The 25016-nt window shown below is 38.1% G+C and overlaps 2 protein-coding genes across 2 annotated transcripts; one reads left to right on the top strand and one right to left on the bottom strand.

The window, feature by feature from the left end:
- Positions 1-1150: 1150 nt before the first annotated feature.
- LOC127451774 (aspartate dehydrogenase domain-containing protein-like) lies at positions 1151-6059 on the top strand. Its single transcript, XM_051716709.1, has 8 exons — positions 1151-1411; positions 1647-1703; positions 3460-3604; positions 3736-3820; positions 3969-4118; positions 4351-4550; positions 5496-5635; positions 5943-6059. The coding sequence occupies exons 2-8, from the start codon at positions 1649-1651 to the stop codon at positions 5978-5980; spliced, it is 813 nt and encodes a 270-aa protein (XP_051572669.1). The 5' UTR covers positions 1151-1411; positions 1647-1648; the 3' UTR covers positions 5981-6059.
- LOC127451773 (glycogen [starch] synthase, muscle-like) lies at positions 6056-23880 on the bottom strand. The gene is made up of 16 exons (XM_051716708.1): positions 23812-23880; positions 22381-22499; positions 19801-19982; positions 18787-18978; positions 15071-15256; positions 14686-14830; positions 14376-14493; positions 13342-13462; positions 12576-12682; positions 12136-12195; positions 11840-12032; positions 11637-11763; positions 11437-11532; positions 11161-11324; positions 7243-7323; positions 6056-7087 (listed from the first exon to the last, which is right to left on the bottom strand). The coding sequence occupies exons 2-16, from the start codon at positions 22496-22498 to the stop codon at positions 6935-6937; spliced, it is 2043 nt and encodes a 680-aa protein (XP_051572668.1). The 5' UTR covers position 22499; positions 23812-23880; the 3' UTR covers positions 6056-6934.
- Positions 23881-25016: the final 1136 nt, after the last annotated feature.

Here is a 25016-nt window from a genome sequence, read left to right as displayed (position 1 = left end):
ACATACAGTCTTAATAACGTGATTTAAAAAGAAAAATGTAGGCATACTAAATAATATTTAAGTTTTGTGTGAGGGTCATGTTAAGGGGTAGGTGTAAGGTTAGGGGATATAAAATCATTACCTCAGTATTAAAACTAAAGTCAATAGAAAGAACCCAGTATGAAAGAAAATAAAACTTGTGTTTGTGTATTTTTTTCCATTTCCACATTTTAATGTGGTGCGTGAATCAATCACATTTACTTTGGGATTTGAATGTAACACTAGTGAAATGTAAAACTAGTTAAATAGGTTTATAGGGTGTCTTTTGCGACCTGTGGATAGATGGCACCTGTTTTCTAATGACTGGGCCACAGAAGTTTGGTGCTTCAAATCAAAATTCACACAGTGTGTTAAAGGGATAGTTCATTAAAAGAAAATTCTCTCATTATTTACTCACCCTCATGTCACCCTGGATGTGTATGACTTTTTAGAAGAATATCTTAACTCCATAGGTCCATACAATGCGAGTGTATGGTAACCAGAACTTTGAAGCTCCAAAAAGCACATAAAGGCCACATAATAGTAATTCATATGACTCCAGGAGTTAAATCCATGTCTTCAGAATCAATATTAAAGGTGTGGGTAAGAAACAGATCAATATTTAAATCCTTTTTAACCATAAATCTCCACTTTTACTTTCATAATGTAAAAAAATGTGATCGTGGAGATTTATAGTAAAAAATGACTTAAATATTGATCTGTTTCTCACCCACACATATCATATCACTTCTGAAGATATGTGCTTTTAGGAGCTTCAAAGCCTGATCACCATTCACTTGCACTGTATGGACCAACAGAGCTGAGATATTCTTCTAAAAATCTTTGTTTGTGTTCAGCAGAATAAAGAAAGTCATACACATCTGGGATGGCATGAAAGTGAGTAAATAATGAGACAATTTTCCATTTTGGGTGAACAATCTCTTTAATAAGGGGTTCTGTTTAGGTTCAGAACTCACCACAGTTGTATCCATGACCACTGCAGCTCTTCAAAATAACCAAAACTCTGTGAATCTAGGTCTAATCATTAACACTCCTGTTAACTTGAACTTTAACCCCTGCTATCCCACAACCCCTGAAGATCAAACACCACAAAGAGAATAACCGAGGAAATTTGAGAAGACAAAGAGAGTAAGAAATAGAGAAAAGGTGAGTAATTGGCAGGTAAGTGAAGACTGTGAGGAATTGGTGAGATGCACTGGAGATAAAGGGGTATATCTGATTGACATTGAAATAGAGGTGGAGAGAATAGGAAAGAGGAGGAGTCACACTTATTATATTAAAAGGATCTGTTTGAGAGAAATGTAATACAGCACATTCTGTTGTTATGTATGATTTGAATGCAAAGTTGAGGCCTGCATTTTGGTATTTCATGGTATCTTGTTTGCCCTTGTAAAAAACTAATAACGTCGTAATGATTTAGCAAACCAAGGTCTCAAATAATCAGCCTGGTGCTATTTATAACAAAACAATAGATTTGTTTGTTTAGGTTGTTGCGTAGGTGTGGATTATCCGCAGTGTACCTGAACTATAACAGAATATGCATTCTAGAAATGGTTCTATTGTTCTGTTATGGTTCATTTGATGAAATCCATTTTCTTACTTTGCAGATATGGCTGACAGATCATCAGCCTTGAAGATTGGAATTGTGGGATATGGACATTTAGGTAAGTCACGGCCGTTTCTAGCTATAAGCGGCCACTTAGGGCCCCAGAGCCACCAGGGGCCCTGCAAAGCAAGACATATATATATATATATATATATATATATATATATATATATATATATATATATATATATATATATATATATTATGGAGTGTCTATTTACACTAAGTGCAAATAGCCTATCTTGTTGGCAGAGGCTATTTACACTATCTCCGCCCACCACTGCTCAGACCAAACTCAAGACAGCCATGACAGATTTATTTGGGGTCAACTGCTGATCGAATGAATGGGGCAGAGACATTAAACTAGTTAATGGGTTAGACATTTAATGGATTAAGAGATTGGATAACTATGTGGCTATTTGCGTCCAATAGTCTGGTGGAAACACACAACAAACTGCGCCCATCTATGTGCAGCTGTAGTAGCTCTGGGTGTAACAACGGTATGAGTGTGTTGTGATGCTGGAGATCCGGGTTTTAATTTCACTCCTTGACTTACTTTTCACATGTCTCTACTCTTAATATTTCCCATAATACTACTTATAGAGATTTCTTGCAGTGATTTGGTCACAGTGAAGGTCGGGGCGTTGAGAGAAGGATTTGATCCACATAAAATTAACCATGGTATTACTGTAGTTATATTGTAGTAACCATGTGTTTTGGTGGAATCTACATAGTTCTGATGTACTAACCATGGTGTTACTACAGTAACATGTTGTTAATAGTAGTTAATAGTAACCATGTTTAATTTTGTGGTTACTATGATTTTACTAGAAAAATACCATGGTGATACTATGGTTACTGTAGTAAAACCATGGTTCATTTTTGTAAGGTAGGGTTAGGGGTTGGTGTAGGGTGTCTGTGGGACTCCAAATAAACACAATAAAAATGCTGCAGTGATCCCACTATACTGTAAGTTAGTATTTAAAAAGGGGTGTAAGAGCATCTGCCACTATTTGCACTAGAGAGCTAATAGTATCTAACGCTAGTTGAACTTAGTGCAAAGAAGATTTTGCTTTTTATGTTGCTTTTTACACTTCATCTATCACTATTTGCACTTAATGCAGATAGCCTCTACCTATATTTTAATATACTAAAAGCTGCTAGACCATTCATGGGACATTACAAGAATGTACCATATTTTTTTATTATTTTTTTTATCCCCTTTTATCCCACTACTTAGTAGGTCATCGTGGTGGCGCAGTTACTCACCTCAATCTGGGTGGCAGAGGACAAGTCTCAGTTGCCTCTGCTTCTAAGACCGTCAATCTGCGCATCTTATCATGTGGCTCGTTGTGCATAACACCGTGGAGACTCAGCACGTGGAGGCTCAGCACGTGGAGGCTCAGGCTACTCTCCGCGATCCATGCACAACTTACCACACACCCTACTGAGAGCGAGAACCCCTAATCGAGACCACAAGGAGCTTACCCCATGTGACTCTACCCTCCCCAGTAACTGGGCCAATTTGTTTGCTTAGGAGACCTGGCTTGAGTCACTCAGCACACCCTGGATTCGAACTCGTGACTTCAGGGGTGGTAGTCAGCGTTAATACTCGCTGAGCCACCCAGGCCCCCTAGAAAGCAAAAATTTTTAAGTCACTACTATTATATTTATAACATCTGCAGGCTCTCTTCACAAAGACTGGATGGTTATCGAATAATAAGAGCTGTAATCACACTTCTGTTCAACTTATGTCCTGTTTAAGTCCTTATGTAAGCATGGAGCTGGTATTTCAGCTTTCCTTCCTCCTTCAGGTCAGTTTCTTGTCGAGAGGATCCAAAAAGAGGGACCCGAGGTGGGGCTGCAGTTGGCATTTGTTTGGAATCGAAATTCGGACAAACTGAAAGATTCGGTGCCCAAAGAGCTCATTCTAAGTAACCTCTCAGACTTCACACACAGGTATATTCTGCCGTTTTTGTTTGTGTGCATCTGTGTATGTACGTTGCATATTTGTTTGAATGTACAGTATGAGGGAGAATGAAAGACTTGAATGGACACTGAGTTTTATGTGTGTGTTCGATGTGTTTTAGGGACACTGATGTAATCGTGGAGGTGTGTCATCCACAGATAGTTAAAGAGTTTGGAATCAGATTTCTGTCACATGCTCACTTCCTGGTAACTTTACTGTTTTCCTCTATATTATCACACCATACACAGTATACATAGTGTATGTGCAATCCTCTTTGCTACAATAATCCTAGCTGCTTTGCATGTTTTTGTCAATTTGTACATAAAGTAATGGTCATTTATGCCCCTCCCTCAGGTTGGCAGCCCTTCTGCCCTATCTGACCCCGAGCTTGAGCAGACACTCCGCACTGCTGCAAAGGAGCATGGCAAAACACTTTACGTCGCCAGTGGTGCACTATGGGGAGGCCAAGATATTCAACGAATGAATGACAATGGAAATTTGCGGGTGAGAAAGTTCTGTTGCAGTTGTTTAAATAAAAGAAAATTCAAACCATGATTGTCCATGAAAACATTGACAGTAGACCTTTATTAGAAAAATGTTTCCTATAGTTTTGCTTTAAAGCAACAAACTTCTCTGGCCCTACCATTAGAAAACAGTAAAATACTGCAGACGGACAGTCTTTGGGTAAACATTTTTTATGACCCTTTCACAGGCTCTTTCCATTTGAATGTCTAAGCATCCCTCTTGCTTCCGGCTGACTGGAGGTCTGCTCCCTGACTGGACAGAGGGAGAGGGGAGATGGGTCTTGTACCACAGCTCAGTGGCAGAACTCTGCCCCACTGCTCCAAACAACGTGAACACCATGGCAGCTGCGGCCATAGCTGCTGCAACACTGGGTTTCTGTGGTGTCACCGGAGAAATTGTTTCAGACACAGCGTGAGTCACTAACAACTATAAACTGTTTCTACAACTTTCACAACTGTTTGTTTGGGTGGGCTTCCTTTCCCACAATTAAACATGTTTCAGCATGAATTCTTATATTTCTGGCATTTGGAACATGATTGAGAAATGATCTTTGCAATGGACAATTAATAGACCAATCCACATATTCAGGACATTCTTAAAGGGATAGTTAACCCAAAAATGAAAATTCTCTCATCATTTACATACCCACGTACCATCCCAGATGTGTATAACTTTCTTTCTTCTGCTGAACACAAAGATTTTTAGAAGAATATCTCAACTCTGTAGGTCCATACAATGCAAGTGAATGGTGACCAAAATTTTGAAGATCCAAAAGCACATAAAGGCAGCATAAAATAAATTTTCAAAAGTAATTTTCAGTCTTCTCAAGCAAACCAATCGGATTTTGGGTGAGAACAGACCAAAATTGAACTCCTTTTACACTGTATATCTTGCCATTGCAATCTCTAGGCATGGTCATGATTTCAAGCTCGATTACTCTTCCTTGTGCATGACAAGGAAGTGTAAATCGCCAAAGAGACTGCTGATGTCAAGATGTACAGCAAAAAAAGAGCTAGATTTTGGTCTGTTCTCACCCAAAACCGATTAGATCGCTTCTGAAGACATGGAGTCTTTTATGCTGCCTTTATGGGCTTTTTGTGGTTTCAAAGTTTTGGTCACCATTCACTTGCATTGTATGGATCTACAGATTTGAGATATTCTTCTAAAATCTTTGTGTTCTGCAGAACAAAGAAAGTCATACACATCTGGGATGGCATGAGGGTGAGTAAATTAGATAATTTTCATTTTGGATGAACTAACCCTTTAAGAGAGAATAACACAGCAATAAGATCCTGAAAATTTTTTCCATTCTCTCTTATTCTCTTTGCTAATTCTCAACTCCCCTTGTCTTTCCAGACTGGCAGACTATCATATTGTGGAGGTTGAGGTAACTCGTCCTGATGGGTTCTCAGTCAAAACATTGCGCCAGAACCCAGCCAAACTGGGAGTTGTTAGAGGAAATGTTACATACAATTCCTTCTGGAGCAGTTTACTGGGTATGTGTAAAGATTATGCAGTAGATCAATACACTGATAGAGTAGGAAGCAAAAAAAAAAAAAAAAAAAACAGTATACACAACATAAGCCAAACCTTGTATTTTATGGAGAGAGAAATCCAGAAATATATACAGAAAAAACATTTTGGAGAACCCATTATCCTGTCATCCTTTTTGGAACTACTCTCTTTGATTTTTGACCTACTAAAATGTAAAAGTGAATGAAAACCTTTTCCAAAATTGTATTTTAGAAACTTGTTCTGGTTGTTTCTCTGTCTTATCTAATTGTCTGTCTTTTTTTTGTTCAGTCTGCAAGGGTCATGGAGGGAGGGTGTATTTGTGCTGATGACAATGGACTACTGCAGAAAGTGTAGCTACACAAACACACAGAATAATATTAGCACATGAAGAATAAAACATATTTAGAATAAAAACAACTGCAGTGTTATTTTAATAATGATACAGACTTCAGTCTCAGTTCTACAGCCGTAACAGACATGACAAACTCAAACAGTGAGCTGGTGTGTATTTGTGCTACAGTACCAATGATGCTCCAGTGTATTAGTTTAGCTGGCTAGCTTTTGCTACATTATGACACTCAAACCTTTCTTTTATGCAATGAAAATGACTGTACAGTAACTATGCATGTTTCAGTACATAATACTGGAAAGGGAAATCTGGCAGGGTGTAAAACTCTGTAAGAAATATAACTTCCGTGTGGATACAAGGGACTGAGGTAATTTCAGGAATGCAATAAAGTTCACATTCACAATGAAGTTCTGTTTAAAAATATTATTTGTAATGCTTTCACTTCTCAGCTCATTTAATTTGTAATTAGGAGAAATCTATGTGTCAAAAGTTTTTAATTTGTATAATATTTCACAGTGGCTCTTTCTATTTGACTTATTGTCTCATTGAATTCACTATTAATAACTTTGGCTACCATTTTTTCTTTACTCTGTTATTTCTGTATTATGTCATGTGTGAAAGACCACATAGAAAACTTGAAACAGAAAGGCTTGAAATCACATATGGCTAACCACATACATAAATATCTCATTTATTTATCTTCACAAGCAATAACTGCAAAACCAACGTGCAGACATTATGTGTGCAGATATTATGTTCACTTTTAGGGGAGTGTCGTTACACATGTCTGAGTGCATCAACAGATATAAGTGCCTCACAGTATAAGCTGCAGTGTGTCTACGTATGCATGTCTGATGTAAGGGGTTTATTTTAGTTTTTCTCAGGCAGATCAGAAGGTCTGTTTTTTGTTACGGTTTTGCATGTTGAATGGTTAGCGGATGTTGATCCGATCTTTCTCTGCCTCCAGTTCTTCATCGTACCGTTCATCTTCATCCTCAGCCTCACTGTGATGGGGCGAGGAGTGAAGCGAGTGGGCGGGGGATGGGGGCACTGAGGCAGGTCGCGGGTATCGGAAGCCTGTATTCTGAATTGTGAAAATTCAAGATTAAATTATTAAATGTCCGAATATTTAGCATTCAACAGTGTTATCAGAGCTCTCCAGATCACTACATTATTAAATATAGTTTTATTTATTAAAATAAAAATAATGAACACAATCTCTTTGTTGTTTGGACTTACCGAAGTTGGCTCTTGAGGTTCATAAATGTAGGTGTCCGGAAAAGCTTTCGCTAAGGCCATATGCCGGGCAGATATGTAATACTAAGGAAAAAAAACGGGAGGATGATTAGACTTCTATTCATGCATATTAACATGTTGCATTGATGTATAGAGGAAGTTAATTGGACAGTTGTGTTTTAAATTTGGATGATGGACTGTTCTGGATGGTCTGACCTTACTGGACAGTGTACTCACAGTATAGTTGTCATTGTAACCAGACAAGTTGTTGGTACAATACGTGTTTATGCAAGTGATTTAGCAAAAAGGTCATTAAGAGGTGATCGAAGCAATTCTGAGTGTGTGTGTGTGTGTGAGCGAGGTGTCTCATCTAGCAATGGGCATTGAGTAATTTTGTAATCGAGTACTCTTACACATAACAAAACGAGTAATCGATTACTTGAAATTTAGAACTTAAACCTTCCAACTTTTTAACCTATTTTTCTCATGAACAAATGAGCACAAATATATATATATATATACACACACACACACACACAGGTGCATCTCAATAAATTAGAATGTCGTGAAAAAGTTAATTTATTTCAGTAATTCAACTCAAATTGTGAAACTCGTGTATTAAATAGATTCAATGCACACAGACTGAAGTAGTTTAAGTCTTTGGTTCTTTTAATTGTGATGATTTTGGCTCACATTTAACAAAAACCCACCAATTCACTATCTCAAAAAATTAGAATACATCATAAGACCAATAAAAAAAACATTTTTAGTGAATTGTTGGCCTTCTGGAAAGTATGTTCATTTACTGTATATGTACTCAATACTTGGTGGGGGCTCCTTTTGCTTTAATTACTGCCTTAATTCGGCGTGGCATGGAGGTGATCAGTTTGTGGCACTGCCGAGGTGGTATGGAAGCCCAGGTTTCTTTGACAGTGGCCTTCAGCTCATCTGCATTTTTTGGTCTCTTGTTTCTCATTTTCCTCTTGACAATACCCCATAGATTCTCTATGGGGTTCAGGTCTGGTGAGTTTGCTGGCCAGTCAAGCACACCAACACCATGCTCATTTAACCAACTTTTGGTGCTTTTGGCAGTGTGGGCAGGTGCCAAATCCTGCTGGAAAATGAAATCAGCATCTTTAAAAAGCTGGTCAGCAGAAGGAAGCCTGAAGTGCTCCAAAATTTCTTGGTAAACGGGTGCAGTGACTTTGGTTTTCAAAAAACACAATGGACCAACACCAGCAGATGACATTGCACCCCAGATCATCACAGACTGTGGAAACTTAACACTGGACTTCAAGCAACTTGGGCTATGAGCTTCTCCACCCTTCCTCCAGACTCTAGGACCTTGGTTTCCAAATGAAATACAAAACTTGCTCTCATCTGAAAAGAGGACTTTGGAACACTGGGCAACAGTCCAGTTCTTCTTCTCCTTAGCCCAGGTAAGACGCCTCTGACGTTGTCTGTGGTTCAGGAGTGGCTTAACAAGAGGAATACGACAACTGTAGCCAAATTCCTTGACATGTCTGTGTGTGGTGGCTCTTGATGCCTTGACACCAGCCTCAGTCCATTCTTGTGAAGTTCACCCAAATTCTTGAATCAATTTTGCTTGACAATCATAAGGCGGAAGTTCTCTTGGTTGGTTGTGCATCTTTTTCTTCCACACTTTTTGCTTCCACTCAACTTTCTGTTAACATGCTTGGATACAGCACTCTGTGAACAGCCAGCTTCTTTGGCAATGAATGTTTGTGGCTTACCCTCCTTGTGAAGGGTGTCAATGATTGTCTTCTGGACAACTGTCAGATCAGCAGTCTTCCCCATGATTGTGTAGCCTAGTGAACCAAACTGAGAGACCATTTTGAAGGCTCAGGAAACCTTTGCAGGTGTTTTGAGTTGATTAGCTGATTGGCATGTCACCATATTCTAATTTTTTGAGACAGTGAATTGGTGGGTTTTTGTTAAATGTGAGCCAAAATCATCACAATTAAAAGAACCAAAGACTTAAACTACTTCAGTCTGTGTGCACTGAATTTATTTAATACACGAGTTTCACAATTTGAGTTGAATTACTGAAATAAATGAACTTTTCCACAACATTCTAATTTATTGAGATGCACCTTTATATAAAATTTGTACTCACACATACTGTAGAAACATACATTCCAAGAAGCGGTATAATCAAGTTAAATAATGACAGAATTTCTTTTTGGGAGAACTTTCGGCAAGATTTAGGTGAGAGAAGCAGTTTCAATGTTGCCCATGGCCAGGGCTGGGGTGTAACGGAATACATGTAACGGGATTACGTATTTAAAATACAAAATATAAGTAACTGTATTCCACTACAGTTACAGTTTAAATCATTGGTAATTAGAATACAGTTACATTCAAAAAGTATTTTAATTACTGAGGAGATTACTTTGTATGTTATTGTCATTTTTTTCATTTAATATTTAGTCCTTTCAGATGGAAAACATTTATACATATAAATGATGCGATCCAAAGTGCATTTGAACAGCGGTGAAACACTTTCTTATGAAGTGTCACATTCATACGTGCAGACAGAGAAGTAAGTTTGAAGTAAATTTGGAGCAGAAGAAATGGAAATAAACCTTCTGTAAATTGTCAGCTTTACGGTAAGCTAAAATGCTATTTCTAGCCATTTTACATGCACATTACCAGGCACGATCATATTTTTTTATCAAGAAAATTCATGTTGGATCATAATTTCTTTTTTTCTAGTAGTAAGACCTTTAATATTAGGGCAAAAATCATATTCTTGATGATAATTTGTGTATGGTTTTCCTGTAAAAATATCTAAAAATCCTTAAAACAAGATCAATTTGATTTATCTTGTTTTAGAAACAACACTGAATAAGATATTTAGGTTTTTCAGAGAATGTATTTTTAACGTGTATTTTGTCTTACTGTACTGGCAGAGTTTTTATAGTCAAAACAAGTGAAAAAAATCTACCAGTGCTGAAGAAGTAATCCAAAGTATTTAGAATATGTTACTGACCTTGAGTAATCTAATGAAATACGTTACAAATGACATTTTACAGCATGTATTCTGTAATCTGTAATGGAATAAATTTCAAAAGTAACCCTCCAAACCCTGCCCACAGCAGGCAAAGGCACAAAGGAAAATCAGTCTGCAATATTCGAGTAGTGTTTTTACTATTAGTTGAATATTTAAAAGCTGAACAAGTACTAGAATAACCGATTACTTATGCATATTTAAATAATTCGTTCACCCAAAAATGAAAATCCTCTCATGATGTATGACTTTCCTTCTTCAGTCCAAAACGCGTATTTAGGCAGCATAAAAGTAATCCACATGACTCCAGTCGATCATTTAATGTCTTCTGAAGCAAATCGATAGGTTGGTGAAGAAAACAAATCGATAATTCAAACGTTTTTAACTTTAAATCGTTGCTTCTGGCCAGCACTGTATTGATGTTATAAATGACCTAACTCTTGCATAACATTCGTTCCTCTGTTGTATACAAAGTGCACGCTTCCGACTTGCGCTTATGTCACTGATGAGTTGGCTGCTGGCAGGAAGTAAATAATGTTTTAATTTTCAATGTATTTTTTACACAAACCTATCGATTTGCTTCAGAAGACATTAATTGATCGACTGGAGTCATGTGGATTACTTTTATGCTGCCAAAATATGCCTTTTGGACCATCAAATAGCCAGCAGACTGATGGCACCTGTATACTTCCATTGTATGGACAAAAAGAGCTGAAATGTGCTTATAAATATCTTCACTTCGGTTCTGCTGAAAAAGGAAAGTCATACAAATCTGGGATGGTTTAAAGGTAAGTAAATCATGAGAGGATTTTCATTTTTGGGTGAACTAACCCTTTAAAGCTGAATGAGTACTCGATTAATCGATTACTCGTGCACATCCCTAGTCTCACCCTGCCCAGATATCTCCAGTCCAGCAGGTCACTGAGGCGCTCGGTTCGGTTCCTCTGGATGATTCTCTGCCTGCGACTCTGCTGACAGAACTGAAACAGGAAAGACGTCAGCTGATTACAGGACTCATCCACCCCACGATACCGCCGATCCAGAATATAGATGCCTAAAAGAGAGAAAAAAATATTGCATTACAACTGAAGTCAAACATTTACACAAGAACAAGAGAATAGCCATTTGAAATTTTCAGACATCTTCACTGTATACACGGCTCTCACCATAAGCAGATGGGTCGGCAATGTGTTCCTCCATGAAACAGCCAAACCCAGACAGATTAGTGGAAATCGATGGAATACCCATCACTGTACACTCAGCTGAGAGAGAGACATGTGTGCATAGTGATGAGTGGCAGTTAATAATCAATATTTACTTTGTGTATTCATACTGAAGTGTGTTTACAGTACGAAAGTAGTTTTACCTGGTGTGTATCCCCATGGCTCATAGTAAGATGGAAATACTCCGAGGTGGCAGCCTCTTACAAACTCTTCATAGTCCATTGGCAGGAGAGGAGAAGTGGAGGAGAGGAACTCTGGATGGAAGATCACCTAACAAAATATATAGTTTTAGTTTGATAGATGCCATTTTAATATAGTGAATGTATTTGTATGTGTACGTTTGTACCTTGACTCTGTCCTGTGAGCTGTTAAAGAGGCCAATGCGGCGGATACAGGTGAGGATGGGATCGGTGTTGTCCTCCAGCATGTTGTGAGTGCAGATAGGAGGCTGGCACTGCCGCTGGGTGGCGAAGATGGCACGCTTCATCATGGTTAAGTCCTCTTTATCTAACATCTTAGACACATCAGGCAGCTGCCCTCTGAGAAAGAGACAGTAATAGAGAAAACTACCACTTGTTCTTCTGGTCCACGATCTCATGTCTCATATTTCTACATAAGGTCAAACACCAAAAAATAACTCACACTAAAAGTGATTCATAGAGTTTCTTCCCAAAATGCTCCTTCACAGTCTGTGCAGTGTCCCTGACAACAGTAAAACAAAGACGCAATATAACCATGGATTGCATTCACTATAAGAACAGTCCTGTTTTCCTAAAGCTTTTGGTAGAATATTATACTTCAGTCAAGCCCTTCTACTTAACATGTGTAACAACAACAAAATGCTTATTAATTATTATAAATGTATTTATTTAATTCTATGTAGTCTATTTCTACATTATTCTACATAAAAATAAGTATTTTTTCATCACCATCTTCCATCAAACAGTAGAAACAGAATGACAACAGAAAACAGCAGCTGTGGGGTGGTGTTCTAGGTGAACCGAGGTGTTTTTAAATCAGTAGAGTGAGCTACACAGTGTCATTCAGGTTATCAGTCCTCACAGTGCATTTGTCATGGTTACCAGAGCTGTTTCCGTACTGCTTGACCCTTCAGGGTCTCCACATTGAAGTTGTTGGTACGAGCAGGCATTATGAAGAATGCTATTACCGTCACCTCACTGTGATTCACCTGGGCATACAAGCATAGTATTTCAAATTCAGGTCAAATTAAAAAACAAATTATAAAAGAGACGTATCTTTCTAAAATTATTCCTCAGTGGTTGTATTGCGGGCAGGGTCCAAAATTAATGTTTTGCCAAATCCGGCCAGCGGCGGGTGGATTGAGAAAAGACATTTTTTTTCTAGACATGAAAGTGTATTTTGCCATTTTTATTAAAATTGTTGTCCCTATAACAAATTTAATTCTTAAGAGGTTTTGCATGCAGTATTTCTCATTTCCTAAAAACAAAGTTATCGGTCAATTGGCCGTTTATTTACTCACCAAAGCCAATTTTTACTCGCATTTGGTGCTAATCAGTGGCGTAGCCAAGGGTGGGCCAGAATATTGCAGATTATTCTTTGACTTCAAATTTATATTTAGAAAATAGTTTAAAAATGCACAAATTCTGATTTCTGAAAGTGTGAAAGAACTGTTTGAATGCACCGATTCTCTGTTGTCAAGTAAAATTTGGTAAAACAAACATTTTGCCAAAAACTTGGCCCATCCATTTTTATTGAGGCCCACCCAAAAGTAATTTCCTGGCTATACCCTTGGTGCAAATTTTGGACCCTGATCGTGAATCACCAAATACAAATCCACACATACACTGCCACGTGCAAAAAACTAACCCTCAGTAGGTAATTAAGTCTGGCCAATGCTTCAAGAAAGATATCAGCTCCTTTATTTGAGAATTCATAGCGTCCAGCAATGAAGAGAAACACTGTCTTGTCAAGGTTAAAATCTAAATTCCTGCAGTGAACACAAAAAAACAACACACATGTATGAGAAAGCATTCTGTACATGAACATGTGAATGTGATTGTGTGTATTTTGAGCAGGGACTAAAATCAAAATATTTTTCATTTCAGTTCGTTCTGAGCAGAAACTGAATTTTTCGTTCCAGTGTTCTGCAGATTCTTTTCCAATTGGTAACCGCTTAGAGCTAAATAAAAAAAAAAAAAACTTTCTTTTTAAAATGACAGTACTCTGTACTAAGTGTGGGTGATATACCAGTTGCAGTGTTGCCAGATCTCACAAGAGAAACAACGGACCTGGTCTGAAAAAACAAGCTCAAAATTGCCTCACCCAAAATAAGCATTTTAGTTTTATTTTTCCCATGTGAGGGAATTATCAGGATAGAAATCATATTACGCTTAGTATACAGTAGTCTATATAAAATAACTTTTTAATAAGTGTATTCTTAAATATATCTTAAATATATACCCAAAAATATTTTTAATATACATCTGGCCATTTAAAATCAATTAACAGCCTAAATCTCTCTCTCCTGCACACACTGTGTGATCACATTTGGACCAAACTTTATCTTATGCGGGCCAAATTATTTTTTTTAATTATTTAATAATTGTTTAATCATTTTATTTCATTTGAATTATTTATTTTAATTACAGATCTGCTTCTCGGTCAAAACCCAGCAACTGCAATGTGGTAAACCATTTAGTCTTTGGTTTCATGAAAAAATTATCAGAATGAAATTAACCAGTTATTAACCAGCTACCAACATTTAAAAACGTTTTCACTGCACAACAATTGGAAGGGACTTTGTTCCTGTTTTCGCTTACATCCTGCAAAACATTTTGTTCGTTTTTGGTTTTCGTTTTCATCCCTTGAACCATTTTTAGTCCCTGATTTTGAGCTCTGACCCGTAGAAATGGCCTCTGACAAACTCCTGGATGCGTGCTTTACTCTGAGCGTGGAGGTTCTGGAACTCGTGCATGGCTGAAAACTTCTTAATATTCAGGCCATTTGGAGTCACAATATCTGAAAGAGAGAAACAATGGGCACACAGAAAGACCAGAGTGTGAATGCCAGTAAAGGGACACAGAACAAGTAAGGTGCATATATTTAGTTGATATCATGTAACGGGTAAAAATAAGTCAAACAGCAGCAGTTATAAACTTTAGGAGCACTTAGGAAACAGTACACAACAAAAACCAGAAGGTTACGGGTCACCTGGTTTCCGCTTTAGTAAGTGTTCAGCCTCGATCGCAGTGATCTGAGAAACAGTGGTGAAGACGTGTGCACAGCGGGCCGCTGCACGCTCCAGACAGTATCTGTGATAGATCTGCCTGTCACCTGCCTCCTTATCCACATTAAACTACACACAGAAAGAACAAGACAAAAGAGAAACTGACATTACTACTTTACCAATTGCACCAGGGACACCAACTGCATTACTAGATAATGCATTCATATTTTCCACAAGGCATGTAATGCCATTGCACTCTGTGATTAGTCTTGCTAAACTGAACCATGCATATATCTATGCTGTTTGTTTGTACAGTTTCTGTTTCATGTTATACCCCTGAAGAAACTGGCAGTTTAGACACTTGCACACCTCTGCGAGGTTGTTGTAGAAATCGACACTTCCGGCACACAGGTATCGGCCCAGCAGAGTGGCGTGTGTGGTAAAGATGGTTGCTACGGGTAAATGGCGCTGTCTGCATAACACAAGTCCCAAACCTGCCAGCCACTCGTGAAAATGAGCCACGATGTGAGGGGGGTCATCACATTGAGCTGCATACTGAAACACACACACACACACACACACACACACACACACACACAAAGTATCTGAAGTAAAATAAAAACAAAAACACAAATACAGGGTTCCCACACTTCTTAAACAGTTTGGACCTTTTCACATTTCCAGGTTTGGAATGGGAAGTAAACTATAGTGGGGTAAACTTCTATAGAGGTACATGGGAGACCACAGCAGATATTATCTTACGTGCTCATTTGCTCCAACAGCAAAAAGAAAATCCACTATTAACCCTCCTATGGTATTCGTTCATTTTTGACTGAAATAAATGTTCTCATTTAATAAATGTCCGAAATAAATGTCCTCATTTAATAAAAATGGTTTCCTTTATCTGAGCAGTTCAAGACTTGGTGACTTTTCCTCCATTTGCCATCTGAACATACAAAATAATAATAATAAATATTAAATAATAAATAAGTCTAATTGGTCGTAAAAAAATAAAATAAAAAAAAAGCGACACCTTTGGTTTTTGCGGTCAAAACTGAGCAACCATTGAAAATGAATGGGAAAAAACAGAGCAAATTTTTTTTCTATCAAATACAATCAATAAATCAGCCACAATGCAGAAAAAAAAGACAGAAATTACAGGTTGAGACTCAAAACATCCTCAGTGCAAAACACACACCCACTCACACTTACACACAAAAATGCTAGTGAGAGCTTTTTTTCTACATTTGTCAAAAAAACAATAAATCAGTCACAATGCACCACACACACACACACACACACACACACAGGGCATCAATAAGTGGAGCTCTACAGCCATCTTTTGGTCATCGTTTGCATTACAAATCATCTGTTGTTTTCCAGCTGATGACAGCAATCTGACATACACACATATACACACACACATACGTTTGCAAAATACATTTTTACTATAGAAAGTTTGAAATTGCAAAATGATTCTTCTGTTTTGTACTCTAATTAAATGTTCAGAATTTTGCAGTTCATTTCTGTTTCTTGACATTATTATGCATTCCTTTTAGTTACTACATTAATATGTTTTAAATAAATTATTGGTAGAAAAAGGCTTTTTCTTTTTCTTCTCTTTGTAACACCATGGTCAGGTTTGATTGCAAGCGTAATGACATTAACTGGAAAAACTGACACTTCAAATTAATTTAAAAATGCTAAGATTTGACGTTTGATAATGTCTAAATATATATCCAAATGCATATCGTGTGATAAAATATAAAATTAGACAAGCCATCAGACTACACAATAGGTGGCTACAGCCTTCTACTGATTGTTTCTGGCATGACATGGTTTTTAAGTCGTTATTTATTTTTTGTTCACCAGAAGGCAGCAATCTGCCTCCAATTTATGTCACAGTCTCATATTTTCTTCCTGTTTCAACTTATTGAAGTTTAGGTCTCAAAAATGTGCTTATCTGTAGGGTGACCAGATTCCTGCTTGTGGAAAATGGGACAGCCCCCTCCCAGCAAAAATGAAACTGATGTACCCTTACCTAGGCACAGATCAATACGAAGTAGAGGATGCATCCGCATCTGTAACTGTTGTCACCTTGTGCTTTTCACTGGTAGCAATTTTTCTCAGTGTGCACTTGCCTTTCAAGAGTTTATTGTAAAACGCAGAGCAGTCCAGTCCAAAATTAAGACGTACAAAAAGCATTGCCTTCATGACTGTTACACCGAATCTAAATTTATCCATGCTGCGTTCATTAATGAGAACACATGCTCCACAGATGCAGATGTCCCAGGCAGGTATAAAACAAACTCCACAACCTTGGCTAAGACTCTGAAGTTGATGGTCTTGCTCTCCAGCTCACGAAAAACATCTGTCCATCTCTTAGACATGGCCATCTTGTTCATGTTCCACTCAGTGATGCGACGAGTGAAATGTTTTTCGTGCAAGCCCACTCATCAAAGAGCGTGGTTTCATCAATCAAACTGAGAGCGGGGATTCTGGAGTAGAAGTGTTCACGGCTGCTTTGAATGTCTTTCCACTCTGGGATGTCTCTCAGTAGGGCCCACTCAAGTTTTTCTGTGTTCTCCAACGAGAAGCTCCAATTTTGGAGGTAATCCACTGATGCTGAATAAATGTTTCTCACTGCACAAAAGAAATCACCCACTCACATGTCACCAGCTTCAACCAGGGCATCCAACTGCTTTTCAATGTCAGAGGGTATTAATGATTCCTCCAGCCTGGCCTGCAAGACTTTTTTCAGGTCATGAATGTGCAAATTGCCATGCTGCAGCAATTTCTGATAGTCCAGCTGCACAAAAGCGAGTACGTGGCATATGACAGCTTCAGATTTGGTGCAGGCAGAAGAAAATTACAGATCATACAATTTCTTGATCAATTTCGCAGTGCAGTCAGCCGACCGAAAACTATGGCCGTGCACAACAGAATGATAAGCAAAAAGTCCTTCACTTGCATGCACCTTGTCAGATTCAGAATTTTGCTTCACAAAAAAGTCGCTAACACTTGGTGTGGCACACTTACTTTAAGCAGCATTCACATGCTTTTTTGTATGAACATGCTGCATGATGTCAGTGCAGCCTCCATGGGAGATGGAAAAACGAGCTCCACAAAATCTCACACCTCACTTTACTAGGCTCTGTCTGCGACTCCTTTTTTAGAAATTTAAACTCTTTCTGAAGATCCTCATTAAATGTACATGCACGCTTCCTTGACATTTTCCCAGCTGCAATTTCATCTGTGTGCTCCTTCAAACTGACTCTTCAATCAGTTCACTAACTGGACATCTATTGATAGGGGATTGTGATTGGATAGTTTAATCCAATCATGTACTTCAAATAACACGGTGTGATTTTATTGGTTTTACAAGCCGTGTCCTTGGCTACCTTTGATTAGAATACTCACACGACTGAGAAAGCCGCATAGCCGATTTTTTCAGAACAAGTCGGGACACTAGGAAAAAGTGCTTAAATACAGGACCGTCCCAGGAAAAAAATGGGACATCTGGCCACCTATTTGTATATGCAAATTAATGGTAAAATGTAGAAATGTACATGTAAAGAAGAAAAAAAATATAATAAAATCCCAAAAGAAATGCATTATTTTATTGTTCTTACTTCAGTGAAGAAGAAATGGCATCATTTTCATCATCATAAAAAAAGGGTTACACATTTGACCCTTCCAATCAAAAATGGCCGCGAATACCAAAGGGAGGTGCCATTTTTCAATACCATAGGTGGGTTAATTTTCCATGACTTTTGGAAAGAGGTAAAAAAAAAATAGAAAGATTTATTATGGAAGACAAAAGAGAGAAATATGACAACTTTAATGTCTCAGCAACTGTATTTGAAACCCCATCGCAGCAGTGTTGGCTAGTTTAAAATATATGTCAGAGTAATGTTACAAAGAATAATGTTTTAAATTTACACTAAATAACGAAAATATAAAGAAAAACTACAAGGGGGAAAAGTGTAATCAGAGGCTGTCAAACAAGTCCATTTCCATGACTGTTCCATGACCTTCTCCTGTATTAGTATAGGCAGTATGGATAGATAGTATCACACACACACCTCTCCCAGTAGCCATGCAGTAAGGAAGCCAAAGAGTACAGCATCATTCGCCTCTCTATCAAACCAGGGCACACCAATACTGCAGTTCTCCCACAGTTCACTCTTCCAGCGGTCCAGAGACCAGGCTGTGAAGCCCACATCTATCAGAATCACATATGGAGAACCTTCGATCAGCCATCGGCCAAAATATACCTAGAGAAAGCAAGAGAGAGGAAGTTGGAAACTTACCCACTTTGCAAGAGATTTAAATGAATTACACTAATAAAATAATACAGTATTCTGATAACTAAAACTACACTTCCTGATATTGTCCTTCTGTGATCCTCATAACAAATTTGGCTGAATATAGAATTGCCACAATTGCCACTCAAAGATATATTTGTTCAATTTTATTATAGAAATATCTTATAACTGTGTTTCCCAATCTTTTTTTGCTGTAAGTACCCCTATAGCACCATCAGTAAGGCTGAAGTACCCCTTCATCGACACAAAACCAAAGATGTGTACCAAAGACTTAATATCTTTTAACATTACCATTAATATTGATTATTATTGATCAATCAGTATTAGTATGATCTACTGACATCCCAAAATTTGTGCTTCTTTAGCTCAGATTTACAAATGCATTTTATTTGATTTCTGTTCATGTCAGTTTTTGGCAAATTGACTTTAGCAAACATGGTGACACTAACACATACAACATCTCTCCACCTCTGAGAAGTTCACTCAAAAATCTGAAATAGACCAGTGTGAGACTGATATAGCCTTTAACCTTTAAAACACACACACACTTTCCAGAATGAAGGTTTAGGGTTTCACTGAGAGTAAAACAGTCTCTAAGAGTTTTAAAACACTCTCTGTGGTGTGTGCACATATATTAGTGGGGATGAATAGGGGGCACGCAGACCCAAGAAAAAAGAAACTGGTTGTCTTTGTGTACACATACTCTTCTATGGGAAGACACTATGCTTGCTAGCTGGCAAATATGTACTTTATTTGTATGTATGTATACACCTTGCACCCGCTGCTGTTCATTTTTTCAATGGTTCTCCTGAGTGTTGCGTTGCAGGGTTCAATCAGCTCCACTTGCATTCTGACGTTGGACTCTGTATACGGGCCCACCAGAAAGTAGTTCTCCCCCCATTCCTCACAGGTCAGGCGCACCTTGGTCTGGATAACCGTGTAAATGCCACCAACTGCCACAAAACCAGTTTTTAGAAGTTAGAAAGGTTAAAGTTAACCTTTAACAGATGGATCCCAAATAGGTCCAACAAGGTGAAAGCAACCAAACCCTCTGAACTACAGCATAGTCTATCCCAATATCCCTTTGACCCCTTCTTGACCTTCTGCTAATCTAGCTGTTGATAACATTCACAGTGCAGCAAACACCAACCGGAGTCACATGACTCTTGTAGCCGGGTATGTAGACGGATACAGTATCTGTGAATGCTTGGCACTTGAGTCATGTGCCATATAGATTTTTATTAGAGTTAGACCGATATATCGGTTTTACCGATTAATCGGTGCCGATAGTTACTTTTTGGAACTATCGGTTATCGGCAAAATCTATGCCGATACTTTTTCATCATTTAGTAAGAGTGTGTTTCAGCTTGTTTGTACAAAAAAGTCCCAAGTTATACATCAATTCTTAATTTTTTCTGGTTAAAAAAAATAAACCGCATCTGGGATTTTATTCATTTTGGACTCTTTTTCTGTGCCCGCCACAGTAAGAAAAGATTAAGAATTTTTTTTTGACATTCTATAAATCGATCTGAAAAACTATCGGACAATTAATCGGTTATCTGCCTTTCCCATCACCTTAGTTATTGGTATCGGCAAAATCCTCTATCGGTCGACCTCTAGTTTTTGTGGTGTGACAACAACAACAGTATCAGGTTCCTCCTTTCTGATATGACCTCATCAATCCTCACTTTTGGCAGAGACTCCTAAAGACCTTTTGGAGCTATACATACACATATTAATACAAAAAAAAATAAGACCTGAGATTTGTACATTTTCTAAAGAAAATGTAAGTGGTGCTTGCCTGTGTAAAACACGCAAGGGTGTTGTGGGTTTGTTGCCACGGTGTTGCAATGTGTTTGCGAAGGTATTCTCAGTGCTTTTTAGAATGATGTGATTGGATAACAAAAAACACTTTAAACAACTGTACAACCAATTGAAGAGACTACATCTATCCCTCACAGCCTGTTTGTCATTCCCATCAAAAATCAAAGATGCCGCTGCTGTGAATAAGGTCTATTTTCTTGTTTTAACTCCAGAATGTTGTCATTTGCACAGTTAAACTTTTCTCAACTTTTTCGTGTTGCTCGCCACGCCCACATCTTGTTGCCAGTGGTCGCTGTCGTGGTCGCTCATGCTGCCAGAAGTTGCTCTGCTCTTATTAAAAACTAATGAGATTGTGTCTCTTTGTTGCTGCGTGTCACTGGTGGTGTGAGTGAGGCTTTATAAAGCAAAGTTTAATGCTTAGGGGTCTTTCAAAACCTCAATCTCCAACATTAAAAACTGTTTAGGACAGTTTGTTAATATGCTTATGGATCCCAGTATTGGTTTGAAGATTAAATTGCATTAAAACTTTGCCTCAGTATTTTCCTCCAATATACTCACTGGGCACTTTATTAGGAACACCTCTTTACACCTACATATTCATGAGATTTTCTAATCAGCCAATCGTGTGGCAGCAGTGCAATGCATAAAATCATGCAGATATGGGTCAGGAGCTTCAGTTAATGTTCACATCAACCATCAGGATGGGGAAAAAATGTGATCTCAGTGATTTCGACCATGGCATGATTGTTGGTGCCAGATGGGCTGGTTTGAGTATTTCTGTAACTGCTGATCTCCTGGGATTTTCAAGCACAACAGTCTCTAGAGTTTACTCAGAATGGTACCAAAAACAAAAAACATCCAGTGAGTGGCAGTTCTGCGGATAGAAACACCTTGTTGATGAGAGAGGTCAACAGAGAATGGCCAGACTGGTTCGAGTTTACAGAAAGGCTATAGTAACACTTTGTACAATTGTAGTGAGCAGAATAGCATCTCAGAATGCACAACTCTTCAAACCTAGAGGCAAATGGGCTACAACAGCAGAAGACCACGTCGGGCACTTTATTAGGACCATAGTGTTCCTAATAAAGTGCACAGCGAGTGTATATCGACTCTTTGTATAGAAATTTCAACAGACTCTGTAAAGTACAATATGGTTTGTTTACCAATCCAGCTCTGGTTACCGGAGCTTAAACCTTTAATCTTTCATGAGAGAGGAGATACCCTTCTTTTGACACAGTTTAAGAATCTTATCAAAGCAGGAACCAATGCATACAAACTCCATGATATACCATATTTACATGGTATTCCAAGGTGCTTGAAAGGATACCATGCAATAACAATGGAATATGTCCAAAAAAACATGGTACTACCACTTCACCTTTTTCTTAGTACACTCATGACATAAGAGTAAAACAGCATAGTTAAAACTAAATGGATCTTTAAGCGCATTACTGACAATGTCTATGAGGAGATATTGGTGATGAAACGGTCCATATGCAAGACTTTAACAAAAGAACGCATGCATACCTTTATTGGCAACTTCCCATGCAATCTCAAACAGGACTGCATCCTCCCGATCAAACTCTTCGTCCCATTCTTCAAGACCGGACAAGGAGGTGACCGACAAACTGCGTGCCAGGGGCATGCTAGGCAGAGAAACACAATGGTAATATGACTTAACCTCCACATTTTGCATATACTTACACTTACAAACAAACTACTTGAGTTGCAATTTGTATGATAATTTCTGTAAGATCACAGCTGGGCAACAGCCAATTACTGTGTAGCCTATATTATGAAATGCTGATGAGTGTGTTGAGAAAAGTCTCGGCCTCATCTGTACAGGACACCTGATATTGAAACTGATCTGTAACTTATATCCAGCATACAAATCTGCGTGAGTGTATGTGTCAAAGCATGTGTAGCCTAACGTGATGTGCCAAGAGCAGTCGATATCAGTTTATAACCATCAGGCAGCTGAGGAAGAACAGTACCACACACACACACACACACACACACACACACTACATGCAGTTCCTCTTCTCCAGAGAAATTCATCATATAAAATATGCAGATAAATTCAGACTTACTCATTCCTGACATTGCTCAATTGCTCTTCATCTCACATTTTATCTCTTGCCTCTATAATGCATGAAATTCACATATTTAAAAGCCTCTTCGATACAATGAGCAGAGCAAGTGCATTTATTTCAGACCAAGTGTTATGAAGTATACAAATGCATTGTGACGTGGTGGCTTCACCTCAAGTCTAGGCATGACCTTTATACAACAAAGCAAAATTTAACACACCAGAAAGTCATTCAGACTATCACCAACACACTCATCACTTACGAAATACCTTGAGCAGCATGCGGTGGCATGTTTTTTTAAGACGAAAAAGTGATTAAGAGGAGGGCAGTAGGAGAGGCTCTTATTGGCCATAAACCCAGACTGGCTTCATTTACAGAATAACGGTACACACACCTTCACATACTGGCTGCTTGGTTTATAAAAGCACTCTGAACTACTATTCTTCTCGACTTCCGTGTTAGTGAAATGGTCTACAAGAGTGAGGCTTTTTAATAATACAGACTCCTTTTATAACTGTCTCACGGTGCGCGTGAGTGCGTGCGCGCTGAAAGGGTACGTGCGTTCTGATCACACATGAAGTCAAAGATAGACCGTCAGTGTCACCATAACAACAGTACAAGTAAAGCGTTTTTGGGAACATCTATACGTGCATGACTGTAAGTAAAATTAAGTAAAATAAAATAACACAGGAAGGACAGACTGTCCAGTGGGTTTGACCCGTGAAAACGTGGAGCTCTGCAAGTAATATGAATCACGGACTTTGCGGATGGACTGTCGTGTTCCTCTGCACGTTTTTAAAGCGCATGGTTACTTAATTACAGTGACAACACACACTCGCAAGCAAAACAACAGTTACATTTGACTCACCCTGCTGTAGCGTCTTTTCCTCGCTCAGCAGCGCAACCCTCACATCTGCTGGAATCAATCAGCAGGAGGATTAACTGACAGTGGGCGGGGCCTTTTGCGCAAACTCTCAATTTCTATTGGACAATACGGCAGTTCGTCAGTGTGACAGTTCGAAAGCGGCCTGCTATGTTCTAAAATGAAGGCGTGTTTTATTTGACGGTGTCCCCGCCTCCTTGATCTCTCGGTAAATGTCTACAGTAGCTCCATTCACCTAGCCAAAGAACTAGGCGTTTACGTGTATAAAACATTTGATTGGCTAATTTAGGAATTTGGAAAAACAATCTGGCTGGTTCAGCATCATCCTTGTCGACGGCTGACAATGTCTTCTTCATGTTTCATTATTAATAAATGTTATTATTTTGATATATAAATATAGGGATATAAATACCGCAAAGAAACAGCCTTATACAATATAAAACAAGTGAATAATTGAATAAAAAAAGTACATGAATAAAGTATAAAATATAAAACTACAAAATAAATAAATAAAATTACTAATATAAAAAGAACAAATAAATGAATAAAATTACAAATATAAATAAAATTTCAAAATAAATACACCTCCAGATAACACACTCTCAATCAGTCATTCTTCCAATAATTATTTTCAATAAAAGAGATATTTTGGGCACGTCGCTGTCGTGTTCGAAGTAGAACATATGGAGTAAAAAAATACTACATCATTTTACATCAATACAGAAAAGCTTCAAGTTGGGGTTTGAAGCATTAACCTTGCATTTGTGTTCATTAAATTGTCCAGAAAGGGTTAACTAAAGTACTCCCAAGGCAAGTCAGTCCACTCGGCGGCGATCTCTGGAACGCTCCCGGCAGCTATTTTCTATGGATACAAGCGACATGTAATAAATCTCCAAAACGTTTGGTCAAGATTGCAATCAAAGAAAATATTTCAAAGTTAAACTGGACAACCATAGTATCCTAGATTTTGCTTCTTTAGCTCATATCACGCAAAAAACTAAAACAAAAAAACGCTATTTTACAAGCTGGTCCAGTTAATGCGCATGCGCATTCGCGAGGTGACTGACAAATTACAAACATACAGAGCCAAACATCCTCTCTCTTCCCACGAGAAAAATACTATTAATTTGAGATCATTGCTGTTACATATAATTATACTTTTTATTGTTATTTATAATGGCCATTAAAAT

Source organism: Myxocyprinus asiaticus, chromosome 14, assembly GCF_019703515.2.
Source record: "Myxocyprinus asiaticus isolate MX2 ecotype Aquarium Trade chromosome 14, UBuf_Myxa_2, whole genome shotgun sequence".
Lineage (NCBI taxonomy): Eukaryota > Metazoa > Chordata > Actinopteri > Cypriniformes > Catostomidae > Myxocyprinus > Myxocyprinus asiaticus.
Note: the sequence above shows the minus strand (reverse complement) of the source record. Positions and strands in the feature narration are given on the sequence as shown.